This window comes from Paramisgurnus dabryanus, chromosome 6 (assembly GCF_030506205.2).
Source record: "Paramisgurnus dabryanus chromosome 6, PD_genome_1.1, whole genome shotgun sequence".
In the NCBI taxonomy this organism is placed as follows: domain Eukaryota; kingdom Metazoa; phylum Chordata; class Actinopteri; order Cypriniformes; family Cobitidae; genus Paramisgurnus; species Paramisgurnus dabryanus.
The window spans coordinates 10,502,079-10,518,726 of record NC_133342.1 but is presented as its reverse complement, the minus strand read 5'-3'; the positions used below and the strand labels follow the sequence as shown (position 1 = coordinate 10,518,726).

At 39.9% G+C, this 16,648-nt stretch overlaps 1 protein-coding gene across 6 annotated transcripts in view; it reads left to right on the top strand.

Annotated features, from left to right (window-relative positions):
- Window positions 1–16,648, top strand: part of LOC135744294 (receptor-type tyrosine-protein phosphatase S-like) — a 102,359-nt gene that overhangs the window by 69,439 nt on the left and 16,272 nt on the right. For 3 of the 6 annotated variants that reach the window (XM_065262320.2, XM_065262319.2, XM_073814924.1), the window contains 7 exons: window positions 28–164; window positions 2,601–2,745; window positions 11,213–11,307; window positions 13,814–14,067; window positions 14,518–14,605; window positions 15,987–16,202; window positions 16,282–16,439. In XM_065262320.2, coding sequence (XP_065118392.1) covers window positions 28–164; window positions 2,601–2,745; window positions 11,213–11,307; window positions 13,814–14,067; window positions 14,518–14,605; window positions 15,987–16,202; window positions 16,282–16,439 — 1,093 coding nt within the window. Of the gene's footprint in view, window positions 1–27; window positions 165–2,600; window positions 2,746–5,046; window positions 5,356–5,566; window positions 5,761–7,202; window positions 7,230–7,514; window positions 7,633–10,078; window positions 10,670–11,212; window positions 11,308–13,813; window positions 14,068–14,517; window positions 14,606–15,986; window positions 16,203–16,281; window positions 16,440–16,648 lie in introns of all 6 variants that reach the window. The other 3 variants (XM_065262321.2, XM_073814925.1, XM_073814926.1) reach the window with 2 other exon arrangements.

Here is a 16,648-nt window from a genome sequence, read left to right as displayed (position 1 = left end):
CTAATGCGTTTCCTTTCTCTGTTTAAGTTCCCGGGCAGCCAGGAAAGTTTCAGGTAGGAAGGGTAACAGACACGAGTGTTGAATTGACCTGGGAACCTGCATACTCCAAAGAGCCGGTGAAAAGCTATGAACTCATCTACAAAGCTCCAGAACTTGGCATTCAGGTGAGAAGCAGACTTGCCTGTAAAGATATAGATTGACTCATTGACTTGTACTGTGATGTAATGATGGTATTCATTTTAATACCAAAGGGTTCATCCGAATATGAAATTCGTGTTTTTTTCCTAATAAACAGATCCAAGTGCTAAATTGAAACATGATGGCATGTCATCAAATCTCATTGATTTTATATGTGTCGTAATGAAACGTACAACAACGAGCATACAACAACTTGTCATGAAAGTGTGAGAACCAATGAGATTTGACGTTATCGACATGCTGCCAGATTTTCATTTTAGCGCTTTAATTTTAAATCTGTTTATTTAAAGGCACCTATTATGCCTATTTTTACAAGATGTAATATCTAAGTCTCAGGTGTGCCCAGAATGTGTCTGTGATGTTTTCAAAATGCCCCTTTTTGGGTGGGAGCAATAACGCTCTGCATACTACTTGCTGTTGGTGGAAACTATGATAATGCAGGACTGTCATTCAGTGGCTGTGGGCGGGGCTTTGTCAGTGTGATGTCACATTAACAAGATAATCAAAACAGCATGTCTAATGAGACTGCTTTGATTTAATGGGATTAAAAAACAAGGATCAGGTGGATTATTTTTATTGTAGAGAGGTTGTGTTCACACACTGCCAATACACATTAATGTCCAAGCACCTTGTAAGAGGGAATTTTGCACAATAGGTGCCCTTTAAGAAGATTATTAAGAAGTTAAGAACATGAAAGCATTTTAATAACTAAAATTATTAGTTTGTGCTCAACTGAAGAAATAAAATGAAATACTTCTAGAAAGGTGAGTAAATTGGGATAAAGGGTGAGTATACCCTACTGAAAAATCCAGCTAAGACCAGAATAAGCTAGGAGCTGCAACACCACCAGCAAACAGCAGCAAAACCAGCTAAAACCAAACTGGAGACCAGCTAAAACTAGCTCACCATCTTACGCTGGTCTTAGCTGGATTTTTCAGTAAGGTATTCATATTTGGGTAAGGGATGCTTAACGATTAATCGTGATTAATCGTTAGCAGAATAAAAGTTTTTGTTTACATCATATATGTGTGTGAACTGTGTATAATAACTTTGTATAAATAAATGTACACACATACATGCATATGTTTTAGAAATGTTTACATGTGTATATACATTTGTATATTTATGTATAATTTATATTATATATAAATACTTAATATATACTTTTTTTTCTTAAAATTATACATGAATGTGTTCATATTTATATATATACATATTTATTATACACAGTTTACACACATATGTGATGTGAACAAAAACTTTTATTCTGCTAACGATTAATTGCGATTAATTGTTTAGCATCCCTAGTTTGGGTGCAGTATACCTTTAAGAGCACATTTTATTATTGTTTGGCAATGTTTGGAAATATTTTGTCTAGTAGCACTGAAACTATTCTGATTTGCTCCTGGCAAAACTGATCTTGTTTGTATATCCGCACGATAATCGACTTGGAATTTTAAGTGTTGTTACTGCGGATCTGGGACCAGTTGCACCATCTGGACATACATTGGGTCATAAAACTTGTTTGGAAATGCGTCTTATTTAGAATTTACACTTGTACCATCTAGGCTTAGCGTACGTCAGAGACTAAATCTTACGTCTAGTCAAAGGTAGGCATGAGTATATAAAGTGTTGACTTGTTTCTATGGCAAAATAGAAATAAATAAATTGAGTAGACATTAGCGCGTCTAATGCGCAGGATACGCGAGCAGTGAGCTTTCATGCATGGCAGAGTGAAAGACTGCACTCAGTTGTCATCTATTAGCTGGTGGCACTAAATGTAAGTTTGTTACCTTAGAAACGTGAATGGCGTCTCAACTCTTAATCTGGCTGACCGCATACGCGTGGTTGCACATCATCTATGCTAACCCCTCGTTCAGACAGCCAGCGACGTTATCGCTGTGTGTCGCTTGTCTCTTTCAATGAGGAGTTTCTAAATCTGCTTGTCATAAACAAATGAGTACCATCCACGCCAGTAACTGACGAGAGAAGGGTGACGTGAACTCCACTGCTTTGTTCTCATTGGTAGTTGCTCCCAAATGTCGCTCAACATTTGCATAAAGTTAAACTTTTCTTAACTTTCTCGCGTCGCTGGACACGCCCATACGGTCGCCAATGGTCACTGTCGCTCGTGTCGCCGGAAGTCGCCAGGTTTCCATTGAAATGAATGAGATCGCGTCGCTCTGCTACTGCTTGTCGTTGGCTGTCTGAACGAGGGGTTAGTGTAGCTGCGCCTGGTCATAGTTTCAGATGGTGCAACAGGCGTAAAAAATTTCAGGAAGCCCGACATAGGGTTTACACCAAACTTTTTATGTCTAGGTGGTGCAACCGGCCCCTGTTGATTTAATATCGATTGACGTTTTTTATAAATTAATTAATACCTATATTTGTCAATCAAACAGGAGAAGAGGAATTTTGAACCCAAAACATCATTCGTGGTGGAAGGTTTGCGGGCGAACACAGAATATTCATTCTCTCTGGCTGCCATCTCCAACAAAGGCATCGGCGCATTTACCAATGAGATCATCCAACGAACTGCTCAAGCGAGTATGTATTTAACCTTCTGTATGCCAGACACAATCATTGAGCATCATCTAACAGATAAGGACCATCACTACTAACCTTCCTCTGATTCGATTTTCATTGATAACGGATAGTTAATGTGAGAAGATCTGGGCTGTGTTTCTGGATGATTCTCATTGATTGTGTTTACTGTGCTCAGATTCTCAGACTGGAATTGTTTGTCTCACCCTTAACTCGTGGGGATTCACTGAGATTTAATTTTGCCAACAGAAAATGTGCACAAACTTCTGCTTTCCAAAGCTGGTAATTTGCTTCGAATAAAAGCATCTGCTAAATGAATAATTGTAATTGTGTTATGTGATCGGTTCTGAAGCGTTCCAGCACACAACTATAACAACAGCTGTTAGTGAATAAGGTTTAGTGAAATCCTCCTGTGTGTCTTCATCCATCTGTGCGTCATGTGAACTGGACTGTGTGTGCGTGTCATTTTCTCCCGTGTTTCAGAAGCCACCAACAGACTGGTTGGGATTTTTACCTTTAATTGTTAAATAATTTTGTGAAGGGAAATGTTTGGTGTTTGATTTTGTGTACAGGACTGACAGGTAAGTGTGGAGAAGCACATCAGTTCTTCTGACTCATGTCATTCACATGCTTGATTCAGCAGGTTTGTAAGGACAGTCCATCAGATCTTCTGTCATGAGTCGATGTTATCAGTTCTCTGTTTATTTATTGTCTAATTGTTTAACACAGCATAACTCTGTCAGTAATTACATTTATGACAGATGTCCAGATTCTTCAGGAGAGGATGAACACACATTTTGAATCCCATAATGTCTAATGCCCACGTACACACCAAACATGTAGCATCGCGTTCCTCGCTCTAGATTACTCACAGGATTTAACTTTGTGTCATGCAAATTTTTGGCTTGAGTTAAATATTATTTTAACTTGCGAATAGACGCAATAGCTTAATTTTTTCGCTGAAAATGCGCTGCCCTATTCGCATTATTCGCATTGCCCCGTGCAAGTTTGTGTCTATTCACATCTTTTCATTGACTATGTATGTAATCAGGGGTGCATCAATAAATGCCGATATACACTAATAATACGTGGCCGATTACTTTTCTGAATCGCCCAGACGATATTATTCACAGCTATTTTATGTATGGTTTTTGATCAGCAAGTCCTTATCAATCTGAAATCACTGTTAGTTTGAGTCGTTTATAAAATGCATTTAAAAAGGCAACACTCGCCAAACATAATCATTACATATATTCTTTATTATCATGAAAATACCTGAAAATGTTAGCTGCTTGTGTATGGTTCATCGTCTGCAGCGCATATTGAGTTTCTGCACAAGAGCGCCCTCTGGCTTTTGGATGTAGCGGCATTTACCGTAATTCATTGAGAAGCAGCAAGCATTATCGGCCGATATATCGGTGCACCCCTATATGTAATCTACTTGCGCAAATTGTTGTATTTGTGTTTGGTGTGTATGCCCCATTAGGACATGGATAATGTACACTCCTGTTTCTGGTTATAGTTAGGGAAGCACCGTTGCAAACTTTCTCAAAATAATCACACAGCATGAGCTCTGATGCGCCTCTTTTGATTTTCATGATACAATCTGCTCTGAAAAATGGGAAAAATGCTTTTAAATACCGCTATAGGCTGATATATTGGTGCATCTCTATAAGGTGTTGTGGGTATTTGATCTGAGTTGTATATCTGTGTGTTGTGTATCTGTGTATGGCGCTGTGCTGGGACTTTGACAGGTGAGTGATTTTGTCTGCTGCTGCTGCGCCCTCATATAATCTCAAAAACTGTAATTCAGTTATACACAGGAAACAAGTTTGTTGTTTATCATCAGAGCCCTCGTCAGATTTCTCATTAAAGCTCATTTGTTTGATATGAGGAACATAATCTCTCCTCAGTTACACACCTGATGACTTTCAGATCAGACGGACGGTCACTCGGATTCTCTCTCGACATCTGCTCAGGAAGTCTGATCCCTCGTCTGATGCAGCCGTCCATCCATCAATCTATGTTGCCGTGGCAACAGTGCAGCTATCCATTACACGCTCACTTGTTCTGTAATTAGGTTGTGTGTTCGGGTCAATATGTCGCATCACTGACATCCCTCGGTTTTTAGTTTGTCTTTGTTTTGCATCATTTGTCTTCTGATTTGAATGTAATAGGAGCCTCATAATTAGTTTTCTTCATTTGTTATTCATCCTATTTATTTCATCCATCATTGTCCATATTTCTCAATTGTCTTTCATCTTTTGTGTTTTTTTTTTGACTGTGTTGCGCTTTGACGTTCAGAGCTAACGGCTTCTCCACGCGAGGTCCGCTGCATCAGCGCGACCTCCACCTCGCTGACGGTAAGTTGGGCGCCGCCCGCGGAGGAGCGGCAGATCGGCCCACTGCTCGGTTACGAGTTACAGTACCAGATCTCTGATGATGGGGGCGAGTCTGACTCACCGCAGACGATTCGTTCAGAGTCTGATGCAGAACTGATGATCCTGAAGAACCTGCGGCGATGGACCTCGTATCGCATCACGGTGGCAGCTTTCACAGCACAGGGCCGCGGGCCTGAGAGTTTGCCTGTACACTGCAAAACTGATGAAGATGGTAAAGTCAGAATGTCTTACGTCTGAAAAGTTGATCCTCCTAAAAAAAAATTTTATCTTTAATGTCATATAAACATTCTTCCTTACTTATTGTGTATCCTTCAGCTGGTTTAATTCTCAGTATCAGGCTTGCACAGCTCAGATATTCATTTATTTGCATTATCGTCTTTATGGTGTGTGTGACTGACCTCAGGTCTGTGTAAATTGTTTAGTGCCTGGAGCGCCACCTGGACTGGTGGAGGTACAGCTCCTCAACTGCACCTCCATTAAAGTCTCATGGCGCTCTGTGTTGCCGTGTCAACGGAACGGACAGATTCGTGGTTACCAGCTTCACTATTCTCGCATGGAGAATGAGCTGTCACGAGGTTTACCTCGCATCAAAGATATAATGCTGGATGATGAGCAGGTGAGATCACGATACAACACAATACAACACACTGTGTTCTGTTCTGTATCCCACAATGCAGTGCACACCGCCTTAGTATATTTTCATTGGAGTATTAATGCTGATAATACGCTTTAAAAACAATATAAGTAAACTGTAAACAGTATCATATCGTACTGTAAGTTTGCAGTTTTTGCTTTACAATCCCCTGTGTTTGCTACACAGTTCCTAGTACTTTCTGCACGGTCCCCATGTTTTCTGCGCAGTTTCCTGGGTTTTCTGCACAGTCTCCTTGTGTTTGCTGCACAGTCTCCTTGTGTTTGCTGCACAGTCTCCTGGTGGTTGCTGCACAGTCTCTTTCATTTTGTGTGCAGTCTCCTGTGTTTCTTGCACAGTCTCCTGGTGTTTGCTGCACAGTCTCTTTCATTTTGTGTGCGCAGTCTTCTGTGTTTTCTGCGCAGTCTCCTGTGTTTCTTGCACAGTCTCCTGGTGTTTGCTGCACAGTCTCTTTCATTTTGTGTGCAGTCTCCTGTGCTTTGTGTGCAGTCTCCTGTGTTTTCTGCCCAGTCTCTGTGTTTTCTGCACAGTTCCTGTTGTTTTCTGTGCAGTCTCCTGTGTTTTCTGCGCAGTCTCCTGTTGTTTATTGCACAGTCTCATGTTGTTTATTGCACAGTCTCCTGTGTTTTCTGCGCAGTCTCCTTTGTTTTCTGCACAATCTCTGTGTTTTCTGCGCAGTCCCTGTTGTTTTCTGCGCAGTCTCCTTTGTTTTCTGCACAATCTCTGTGTTTTGTGCATAGTCTCCTGTGTTTTGTGCGCAGTCTCCTGTGTTTTGTGCGCAGTCTCCTGTGTTTTGTGCGCAGTCTCCTGTGTTTTGTGCGCAGTCTCCTGTGTTTTCTGCGCAGTCTCCTGTGTTTTCTGCACAGTCCCTGTTGTTTATTGCACAGTCTCCAGTGTTTTGTGCGCATTCTCCTGTGTTTTGTGCGCAGTCCCTGGTGTTTGTGCGCAGTCCCTGGTGTTTGTTGCGCAGTCCCTGGTGTTTGTTGCGCAGTCTCCTGTGTTTTGTGGCCAGTCTCCTGTGGTTGCTGCTCAATCACCAGTCTTGCTGCACAGTCCCCGGTTTTTGCTGTGCAGTCATGCAGTGTTTACTGCACGACTGCCCAGTGTTTAATGCACAGCTGCAGTATTCTGTGCAGTCGTGCAGCTGGTGTTTACTCCAATGTTTATTGAGCAGTTTTTAGTGTGCAGTGTAGTATGTTGTGAGTTTTTCTGTTCCATTAAGAAAATCATCAGATTTTAGTGCTTGGTCAGATATGCATGAACAAATGCCGAATGATTTTTTCACTGTATCTTTTTGTGCGTGTTGCCAAACCATTCTTTCCTTTATAAAATATCTTTCACTCTTATTCCCCTACACTCCATCTGCTCTTTTCATATCTCTGTTTCACGCTGCTTCGAGCTGTTAGAGAGCTTTAGATGAGACGGCGCAGTATGTGAGTATGTGTTAAAGTTTTACATTCGGATTTGTTGATAAAATCACACGCGATCTGTCGCTTTTCTCACTGATTGTCTGTTCAGTGATTCAGAGAGCTTTACGAGAGCCACTCACACAAAGACATTAAAGACAAAACTGCTATGAATGAACAAATGAGAGAAAAAGATGAAGCTAACAAATGTGTCTAGAAATGTTTTTATAGCAAATATAGTAAATTGCAAATAAAGCATGTACACAGATTTAGTAAGCATTAAAGTTACACTAAGTGTGTGTTTGTGTTCAGGAGACGATCATTGATGACCTAAAGCCAGAAACTCTGTACTCTATCAGTGTGTCAGCGTACACTGTTAAAGGTGATGGAGTTCACAGTAAAGCACAGCTGATCTGGACACCTGCAGCATGTGAGTATCTCTCTTTATATTTATCAAGGATTTAGGATTATTCAATCATTACCACCTGAATGATGTTAGTGTACAGCTGTCATAAGACCGGTGAGATAGGGGTGTCTGAAAAGCTTTCTGTTTGTCGATCATTCTGCTTTGTCTTTAAAGTGTTTGGAGAGATAGTGTGTTGCTTACCTTGCAGCACATTTAATCGATAGAAAATTGCAAGGGTTTGTATCAGAATGGGTTATTTATTATCAAAGTGCTGTTTATTTTTTTATTGACTGTAAGCACAAAAGAAGGTGTGGTAAAGGCTCAGTAGAGTGATTGGTTATATAAGCTCAGTGGGCGATATAACCAAAATCTTACATCACGATAGGATTCATTTTATATCATGGTAACACAGTAACTGTGCATTCAGACCGCCACCGGCGAGAGTGTCAGAGTGGCCGGAAGTCATTCATTTTCAATGAGAGCCGGCGGCGAGCAGCGGCACGGTGGGTCATGTACAGCGTGAGCGTTGAGGAGAGTTGTAATCAGCTCAACTTTATGGTAATGAGATATGACGCGATTCGGCGGCAAACAATCGGAAGGTGGAATTGTCGGCGGCAACCAATCAGAAGGCGGAAATTTCCGCCTGAGAGGAGATCAGAGAATGCATTCGAGCGTCAGAGCGTCCACTACAACTTTTTTTTCCGTCGTTGGCAGGGCAGCCAGAGCTTTTATTGATGCTCTCGCCGGTGGCGGTGTGAATGCACAGTAAGGGGATAGATGGATGGATGGATGGATAATTGTTAGATAGACGGGTTGTTCCTATTTCCTAATCAGTAATGGGTGTGTTTTGGGCGTAATGTGCAGTAAACCAATGAGAATCTCAGCTGTCATCCCCTTTGAAAGCAAGTTGCGCCTATTAAGAAAGTGGATTTTGTAAACTGAAAATATAAGTAGAGGAAGAAGACCACCAGTTTAAGATTAATGTTAAAAAATTGTGTTGTTTTTATTTGTATTGAAATTAACATTTTTTGGATTAAAACCTTTAAAAGCCGTTTTCTTCAGTCATGGAAGTACAAATAGCAGGCTTTTAATTGCTGTAAATGTATTAATATTCTACATTTTAACTTAAATAATTTGCAAATATGCAAGAAAAGGTTTGTACTCTAAAAATACAAAGAAGAGATAAAGAATTTACAAACGTGCGGAGTTTCAGCACTCGGACAGCGTCATGTTATTTTTTAAGCATTACTTAAAATGTTTCTCATCTCATCATATCCACAGGTACAGAGTCATCATGTACATCATGTAAATAATCTTTTACATTCAATCCTTTAATTTTTCAGATTTAAAAGCGTTTTTGTGCTGATGCGCATCCAAGTGTGTGATAAGCAAACCCACGTTGTCTTCCCATTTATAGGCGTATATTACTAACGTGCTCATTAAATAACAAAAACTATATTGCACCATTGACTTTAGACTTAGAGCAGGTTTTAGTTGGTCAATGGCATAGTTTATTTTAATTGCCTCAAAATAGCAACGCGCCAACAATGCGCCTGAACACACCTCGTTTTCAGACCAGAACGCCCATGGGCGCAAAATTGGGCACAAATGCATTTGCTATTTAAACAATGTGGCGCTAAACGTGAAAATTATAATTACGCCGAGTCGAAACTAGCAAAAGACACTTGCGTCGCGCATTGCGCTGGATTGCGCCGGGTGTATAATAGAGCCCTAAATCTTACTAAAGGTAGAAAAGTGATTTAAGAGATATTCTGTCAATGCTGTTTGATAAATGCTGTTTGTTTATCATACCTACTGGTTTATCACCCACCCCTAACTATATCTGACACACTACAAAAAATGACTTTGTTGCTTAGTATTTTTGTCTTGTTTTCCGTTGAAAAATCAAACAATTCTTAAATCGAGATGCATTTTTTTGATGAGCAAAATAAATAAGTCTAGTTTTTCGACAAAAAATAACCAATTTAATTAAATTTGAGCTTAAAGCAAGCAAAAAATCTGCCAATAGCGTAAGAAAAATAATCTTGAAATAAGTTGACCTTTCTAGAAAAAAATTCTTATCCTATTGGCACATTTGTTGTTTTAAGCCAAAATGCACTTAAATTTGATAAGAATAGACTTATTTTCTTAGGTCATTTTGCTCATCGCCACAACATTATTTCATAGATTAAAATACATTCTTCAGTATGAGTTCCTCACATTGCTCTTTTAAATCTCACTGTTGTGAAATCAACATATATTTTATGTTACTTTAACTTCAAACATCAAGTTAAGATTAAACAATTTCAACTTGCAAAACCAAGTTGTTTTAACTTCATCCTGCATTTTTTACAGTGTGTGACTGTATAATTTTTAGCTTGAATGTTGTGTTAACCAGAATCAATGTGTTTTATGCATTCATAGATGAATTATACATTAACTAAAATTGCCAATGTCTTCTTTACCGTAGTACCTCCTGCTCCCCGTCTGACTGTGCATCTGGTTAATGAGACATCTGCTGCTGTGTTCTGGACTCCTCAACACTCCTCCAGTCCTCTGCTAGAGATCCTCGGCTTCCGGCTCACGTACGCTCTTAAAAACGACACCCGCTCTGAATCTGTCCTCATCAAACCTGAAGAGCGCCGGTACAGCGTGTCCCGACTGCGTCCTGGAGCCGTGTACTCTTTCCTGCTGGCAGCTAAAGGCCACTCTGGCTATGGTGAAGAGGCTCAGGAAGAACTCGCTGTGCCCGAGATCCCACCCGAAGGATTTCCCGAACTGTCAGAGCAAGTGAACGCCACCTGCTGCTCGCTGCAGATAGCCTGGCTTCCTCCAAAGTCCTCGGAACGCAGCGGTGCTATCACAGGATACATGCTTGTGTACGGGGAAGCGGGTGATAGTGAACCGCGTACGCTGATGTTACCGGCGGATACTTACGGCTACACCGTCCACGGGCTGAACCCAAACCAGGCGTACGCTGTGAGAATGTGCGCTCACAACAGCGCCGGGTCCGGGCCGTGTGGCCCGCAGGTGCTGTACAGAACTGCAGCATTTGACACAGGTATGGCCCACTTCCTGTCACCTGAATGAAGGACACAACAAACCCCCAAAGCCTCCACTAATACCACATCCACCCTCAACTACCCCACCCAACCAGCACCAGTGGAGAATGTCCCACACGCTGTCTCACAGGTAACGGGTCAACCAGATGCTGATGTTCCTGAGGTAAGTGTTGAGCTCTCAGTCGAGTCGATTGAGGAGGACTCACGGCTTCACGGTCAGAAGGTGTTTTTCCTTTACCTGTATTCCTTCACTGCCCTTCACGTTTATGTTTTCTGACACTTCCCAGTCCAGTCTGTGGTGTGGCACAATGAAAGAAATCCTTGTTTGTTTGTTTGTTTGCGTGTGGTTGAAAGTTCACCGTTCTTCTCACTGTTTCACGTGGTTTTAAACTAACCTTCATTACAGCTGATGAATGTGTGTCAGGGATGGACCGCGCTGGATCACTGTGCTGCTTCTCTGTGTGTGTTTATCAGTAATTCCTCAACTTCATTTATGACCCGTATTGTTTTTAACACCTATGTTTGTGTGTGTGTTTGGACAGATGTGCCCAGGAATTTCTCTGTGAATTTGGCGACTAAGACGAGTGTGTTGTTGACCTGGGAGTTTCCAGAGAGCAGCGCCCCCTATCGATTCACTGTGAGTCTTACAACAAACTCACTAAAATGTTTAAAGGGACAGTAAGTAGGGTTTTAAGTGTTATTAATCAAAATCAATGTCTTTATTCATAAATATGTTTTCATTGGGGTCAAATGACCTCTGCCAGTGATTTGACTTTTCTTTGTAAGCTTAGAATTTCTTCTCTTTACTTACATTGAACGGGTAAGTCCAAGGAGGCTTCCATGTCGTTCCGCCGTATTGATAAACTATAATAGCAGAGAGGGACAAACTAACCTACCAACGCATTTCAACAACACGTTTTCATTCAGAACACATGAACTAGTTGAAACGGACAAGGAGATCAGTGATTATATAACGGCTACCGTAGTTGCAACACGCATTTGGAAAAGCGAGGCGCTAGAGAGCACTATTCCTTTGAATGCAAAATACAATTTCACCACTAGATGGGGGTAAATCCTACTTATTGTCTCTTTAAAGGAGCTGTATGTAAGTTTTTACTGTACGAATTAAAAAATACTATAATATATATGTAGGTATTTAGGAAACATGCTAAGCTCGCGCCTTTCTTGCCAGATTGTCAGTTTTTGTTTTGGTCTGTGTCAACAACCCAGTAGTTTATTTTGACAGCTCAGTTATCACGATTGCTTAAAGGGATACTTCACCGATTTAGCATTCAGCTTTGTATCTGTAGAAACCCGGCAGTATTACTGAATGACCATGTTTCCCTCCCTCATTTCCCCCTGAGAGGAGAGATATCTGCATTTTGGTTCTGCAAAAAAGTCCTCCGATGATGTAATATGACGATTTTTGCATCATCGGAGGACTTTTTTGCAGAACCAAAATGCAGATATCTCTCCTCTCAGGGGGAAATGATGAAGGGAAACATGGTCATTCAGTAATACTGCCGGGTTTCTACAGATACAAAGCTGAATGCTAAATCGGTGAAGTATCCCTTTAAGCGAGGCCCGATGGCCCATAAATGCAACCTTTGGTGGACACAACTAGGGCTGCAACTTACGATTATTTTCATAATTGATTAATCAAACTATAATTTTTTCGATTAATCGACTAATCGGATAAAAACATAAAAATAACTTAATTCGATTTTTCACCTATTATAGCTAAATAAGGCACTAAATGAGGGTATTCACATGTAGAAGTGTACTTTTAAAAGTACAAAGTCCACACACTACTACAGAGTTTTAATAATATAATCTGTTTGATTTTTAAATTAAACTAAGTTTGTGCAGCTTTTTTAATTTTAAATATGAAAATATAAACAAAACAAATTGAGTCTTTAGGGATGTGCTGGTGAGGAAAATTTGCCACAGATTAATAAACTCATTTTAATGTTCAACTTTAGACCTTGATGAGAATTAACATTATTCATTATTAACAAAATAAGTTATATACATGCATTGTTACAGTAATAAAAACCTGGATTTCCCCCTTACTTTAAAAGAAATGATTAGTTTGTGGTTCAACACTATTGTTATGAAAACCCAACAACAATTTAACAAATACAAACTCACTTATATTAAAGGATTATCCAGCGTTTCTTCATGCTTTTGCTTTCATCTTTGTCCTGTCAGGGTTGCCAGATCCTCATAACTAAACATCCCCAATGGTCATTCAAAATTACTCCAAAAGCATCCCAATGCCTATTCACAGCCAATATACCAACAACTACCAAATCCTTCAATCTTTAACTCGCAAAAAAATCAACCTACAGAAACAGTTTAAAAGTAGACCAATACAGAACTCCACTGAAAGGCTGAGGACCTGGCAACGCTGCGATCTGTGCAACACTGCCTTGCTTTTAAACAAGCTGGTGAGAAGAAGAAGCACCTGATATACAGCTCACGTTGCCACAGATTGAGTTTTCCAAATCTAATTTGCAGTCAACAAAAACATTGCAAACGTAAAAATAAGCAGATAAACTTTTGCTTTTCATCGTCATCTGCAATCCTGTGTTTTGCAACCTGAGAGGGGGAAAACGTCTACAAAGTTATGAATTTAGACTGCGGTACCAAGTTCAACCACTAGTAGTCAATGTTACATACAGCTCCTTCAATTTATACCATATAAACGCTAATTTGATCCCATTAACGTTTTGTAAACTGGCATTCAGTATTACGATGAGAATTTTTAAATAATATCTGCCTCCAGCCAGCAATATGACGAAGCAAATAAAGTCAGTGTTAAAGCTGGGGTTTAAAACAAAGTCAATTCACAATAATAATCAAAATATATGTCCCGACTCCCGTCCCAACAACATATTTCTATAGGAAAGGTTTGACACAGGAAAGATAACTGTAAAATGATGTAAATAAACCCAGCGATCAAATGGTGACCTCCCGACCAATGGACAGATTAATAAATAGATTTTTAATGTTTGACAACATTAAGACCCCCTCATTCGCAGGGTCCTGATTATGGGTTTGTGAAGCAGGTGTTTATACAAAGAGAGAAAACTCAGGATACTTAATCATGCACTTTCTGAAAGTTGCTTTTACATCCGCAGGTGGAATATAATCGTGAGAAGATGACGGTCGACGCTCGTCTGAGAAAAGCGGTGATACCGAACCTCCAGCCGGACACCAGTTATGACTTCAAGATCACCAGCCCGGAGGGAAACATGGGCGGTCTGAGACACCGCATACACGCCAAGACGTCGCCTCCCATCCTGATCCGCCGGCCGGAGGTGGACCACACGCGAGAGACAGAAGCCACCATCACCATCATACTGCCGTCACTGGACACCAGGAGCAATGTGAGGTATGATTGAGGTTATCGTGTACATGCACACGCGTGTGGCTTTGACCTGCTGTCTTTAGTGCACATCGAAGACACAACAACATACATGCAGGAAACGTTCAGTTGCAGCGCTTTTAATAATTTACAACTGCAGTGGATTTGTTTTTCTGGCTGCAGAGTTCAGGAGGAAATAATTTAAGTTTCTCGATGCATCTCACATTAACAGCAGCGTGCACAGTTGAGACGAGGGATTCGGTTATATGAAAAATACTAAATATATAGCATGACACTAAACACTCACACGCATCTGCAGAAGACAACATCCACCACCCTGTTATTTAGACTCCTCATCTTCCAACAGCACATCTTTAGTAGCAAAGAAAGATAGTTTTTTAGTAAGAGGTTGAGAGATTGATTTTGTTGAGATGGCACGTCTGTCTATTGAGATCTTCATGGCTTCTGTACCTGCAGGAACATCTATGTAGTGGTGGTTCCTCTGAAGAGAGCCAGAGGGGTCATAAGTCACCTGAAGAGCCCAGATGGGATGGACCTGGAGGAGGTACGATGTGTGAAATTTTACACAATTTACATTTCTTTGGTCACAGATAGCAGAGGACACAAAATACAAAATTATTGTTTTAAAATTATACAAATTATTGAAGTCATGTAGAGTCATCTAGACTTTGACTTTGAGGTTTTGACAGGTTTTTATAGAATTGTGCCGTTCTTATTCATATTGTCACAATACTGGAATTTCTAAATTTGATATAATAACTGGAAAAATTCAATACCATTTTTCAACATTAAGGCCTTAAACTTAAATTTTTATTTTATTATAAGACAAATATAAGATTTTTGACACCTTCACATACAGTATTTAATATGAAATTAAAACAAGCAAAAAAATCCACTTGGGTATGCAAATTTTTCTTTAATTTTTCTTTAACCCATTTACTCCTAAAATGCCTAAAACCTATGGTATACTAAGACTTGTCAACGTCTACCAAAAACTTAATATCTAACGCTTTGTAGCACTTAGAAGCATGAAATAAAAGTAACCGGCAGTAGATGTACATAATGTTTTGGCACGCAGCATCAGGCTCCAATGGGTTAATGAAGTGTTTAAGAAAAATGTTAAAGAACATTTACTTAAATTGTATATGTTTTGTCTAAATTTCCTAGGGTAATTTTGCTGATCAAGAAAATACATCTTGATTTTAAAAAATTTAGATATTTGTACTAAAAACAAGAAAAAAGGTTATTTTTTGCAGTGTACTTTTAAAGCATTTATTAATTGAATGTTAATTTCAAAATTTTCTAATACATTTACTAATCAAAAATAAAAGTTTTATCTTAATATTATCTAACATAAACAGTTGTATAGCAGTAAAAGGGATAAATGAGTACTTAAAAAATGTATTGCGTTTTGTTTGTTAATGTTAGGTAGTAATAAACATTTATATGAGAAACAGATTATAGTGCAAATGTGAAAATAAACCTTACTGAACGACATGAGGGTTAATAAATGACATATTTTTTCCTTTTTTTGTGAACTTAAAGCGCAACAGTATCTGGGTTAACTGCGTTCACGTGCAGTTTTTGCTCGTCATTTTTTTTTAAAAGACAGCGAGGACACACAGCTTGTTTCGAAATATAATTTCCGTGGGACATAAGTATTGGAATTGTTTTACATTTTTAGTATCGATATGTAGCGATTTTTGATATTTTTGACAGAACTAGTTCATATATGACTAATAATAACTTTAAATAACATAAAACCAGTACGTCTGAGTATTCTTCTAAGGAGGTAAATACAAGTTATTGGTCAGCATAGTGTCTTATGCACGAGAAAAAAGAGAGCTAAGTTATGATTGCTCCAGAATAAAACATTAATGTTGTAATGTCGTAAGTGTAAAGTGTTTCATGTGTATGTGACACAGCTGTTGAAGGACATTAGTCAGAAACAGCGAGACCCTCGTCAGCGACAGGTGGATCTGAGGAGAGCTTACATCACCGCCCGCTTCACACCTGCAACCCTACCTGCGTTCTTCACACTGGGTGATCAGCTGGACTACGGTGGCTTTGAAAACCGTGCATTAGAAGCGGGTCAGGAGTACGTCTTCTTCATCCTGGCTGAACTGAACTCCACCACTGGGGTAAGATGTGCAGTGTGCAGACAGATGGGTACGTGCATGTGTGTGTACAGATCTAATGCTCCTGTTTATGTTTGTTCAGAAGATGTTTGTGGCCAGCCCGTACACTGACCCCGTCATCGCACCCGACTCGGACCCTCAGCCTTTGGACGCGGGCGATGGTCTTATCTGGGTGGTTGGACCCGTCCTTGCTGTCGTTTTTATTATCTGCATCGTCATTGCCATTCTGCTCTACAAGAAGTGAGTCTGAACTACACAACAAGAAACTTGTTGTTTATGTGTCAGTGGGATGTTTTTTAATAAGCTTTAAGACAAACCATGGGCAAATTCATCATTCAACACCATTGCTGAGCAAGTTTTTTGAAGAAAGACTCATTCCCACGATTTGATATCACCTCTGTTTTCTACGTCACAAACATTTAACCAATCACATCAACACTGTTAACATC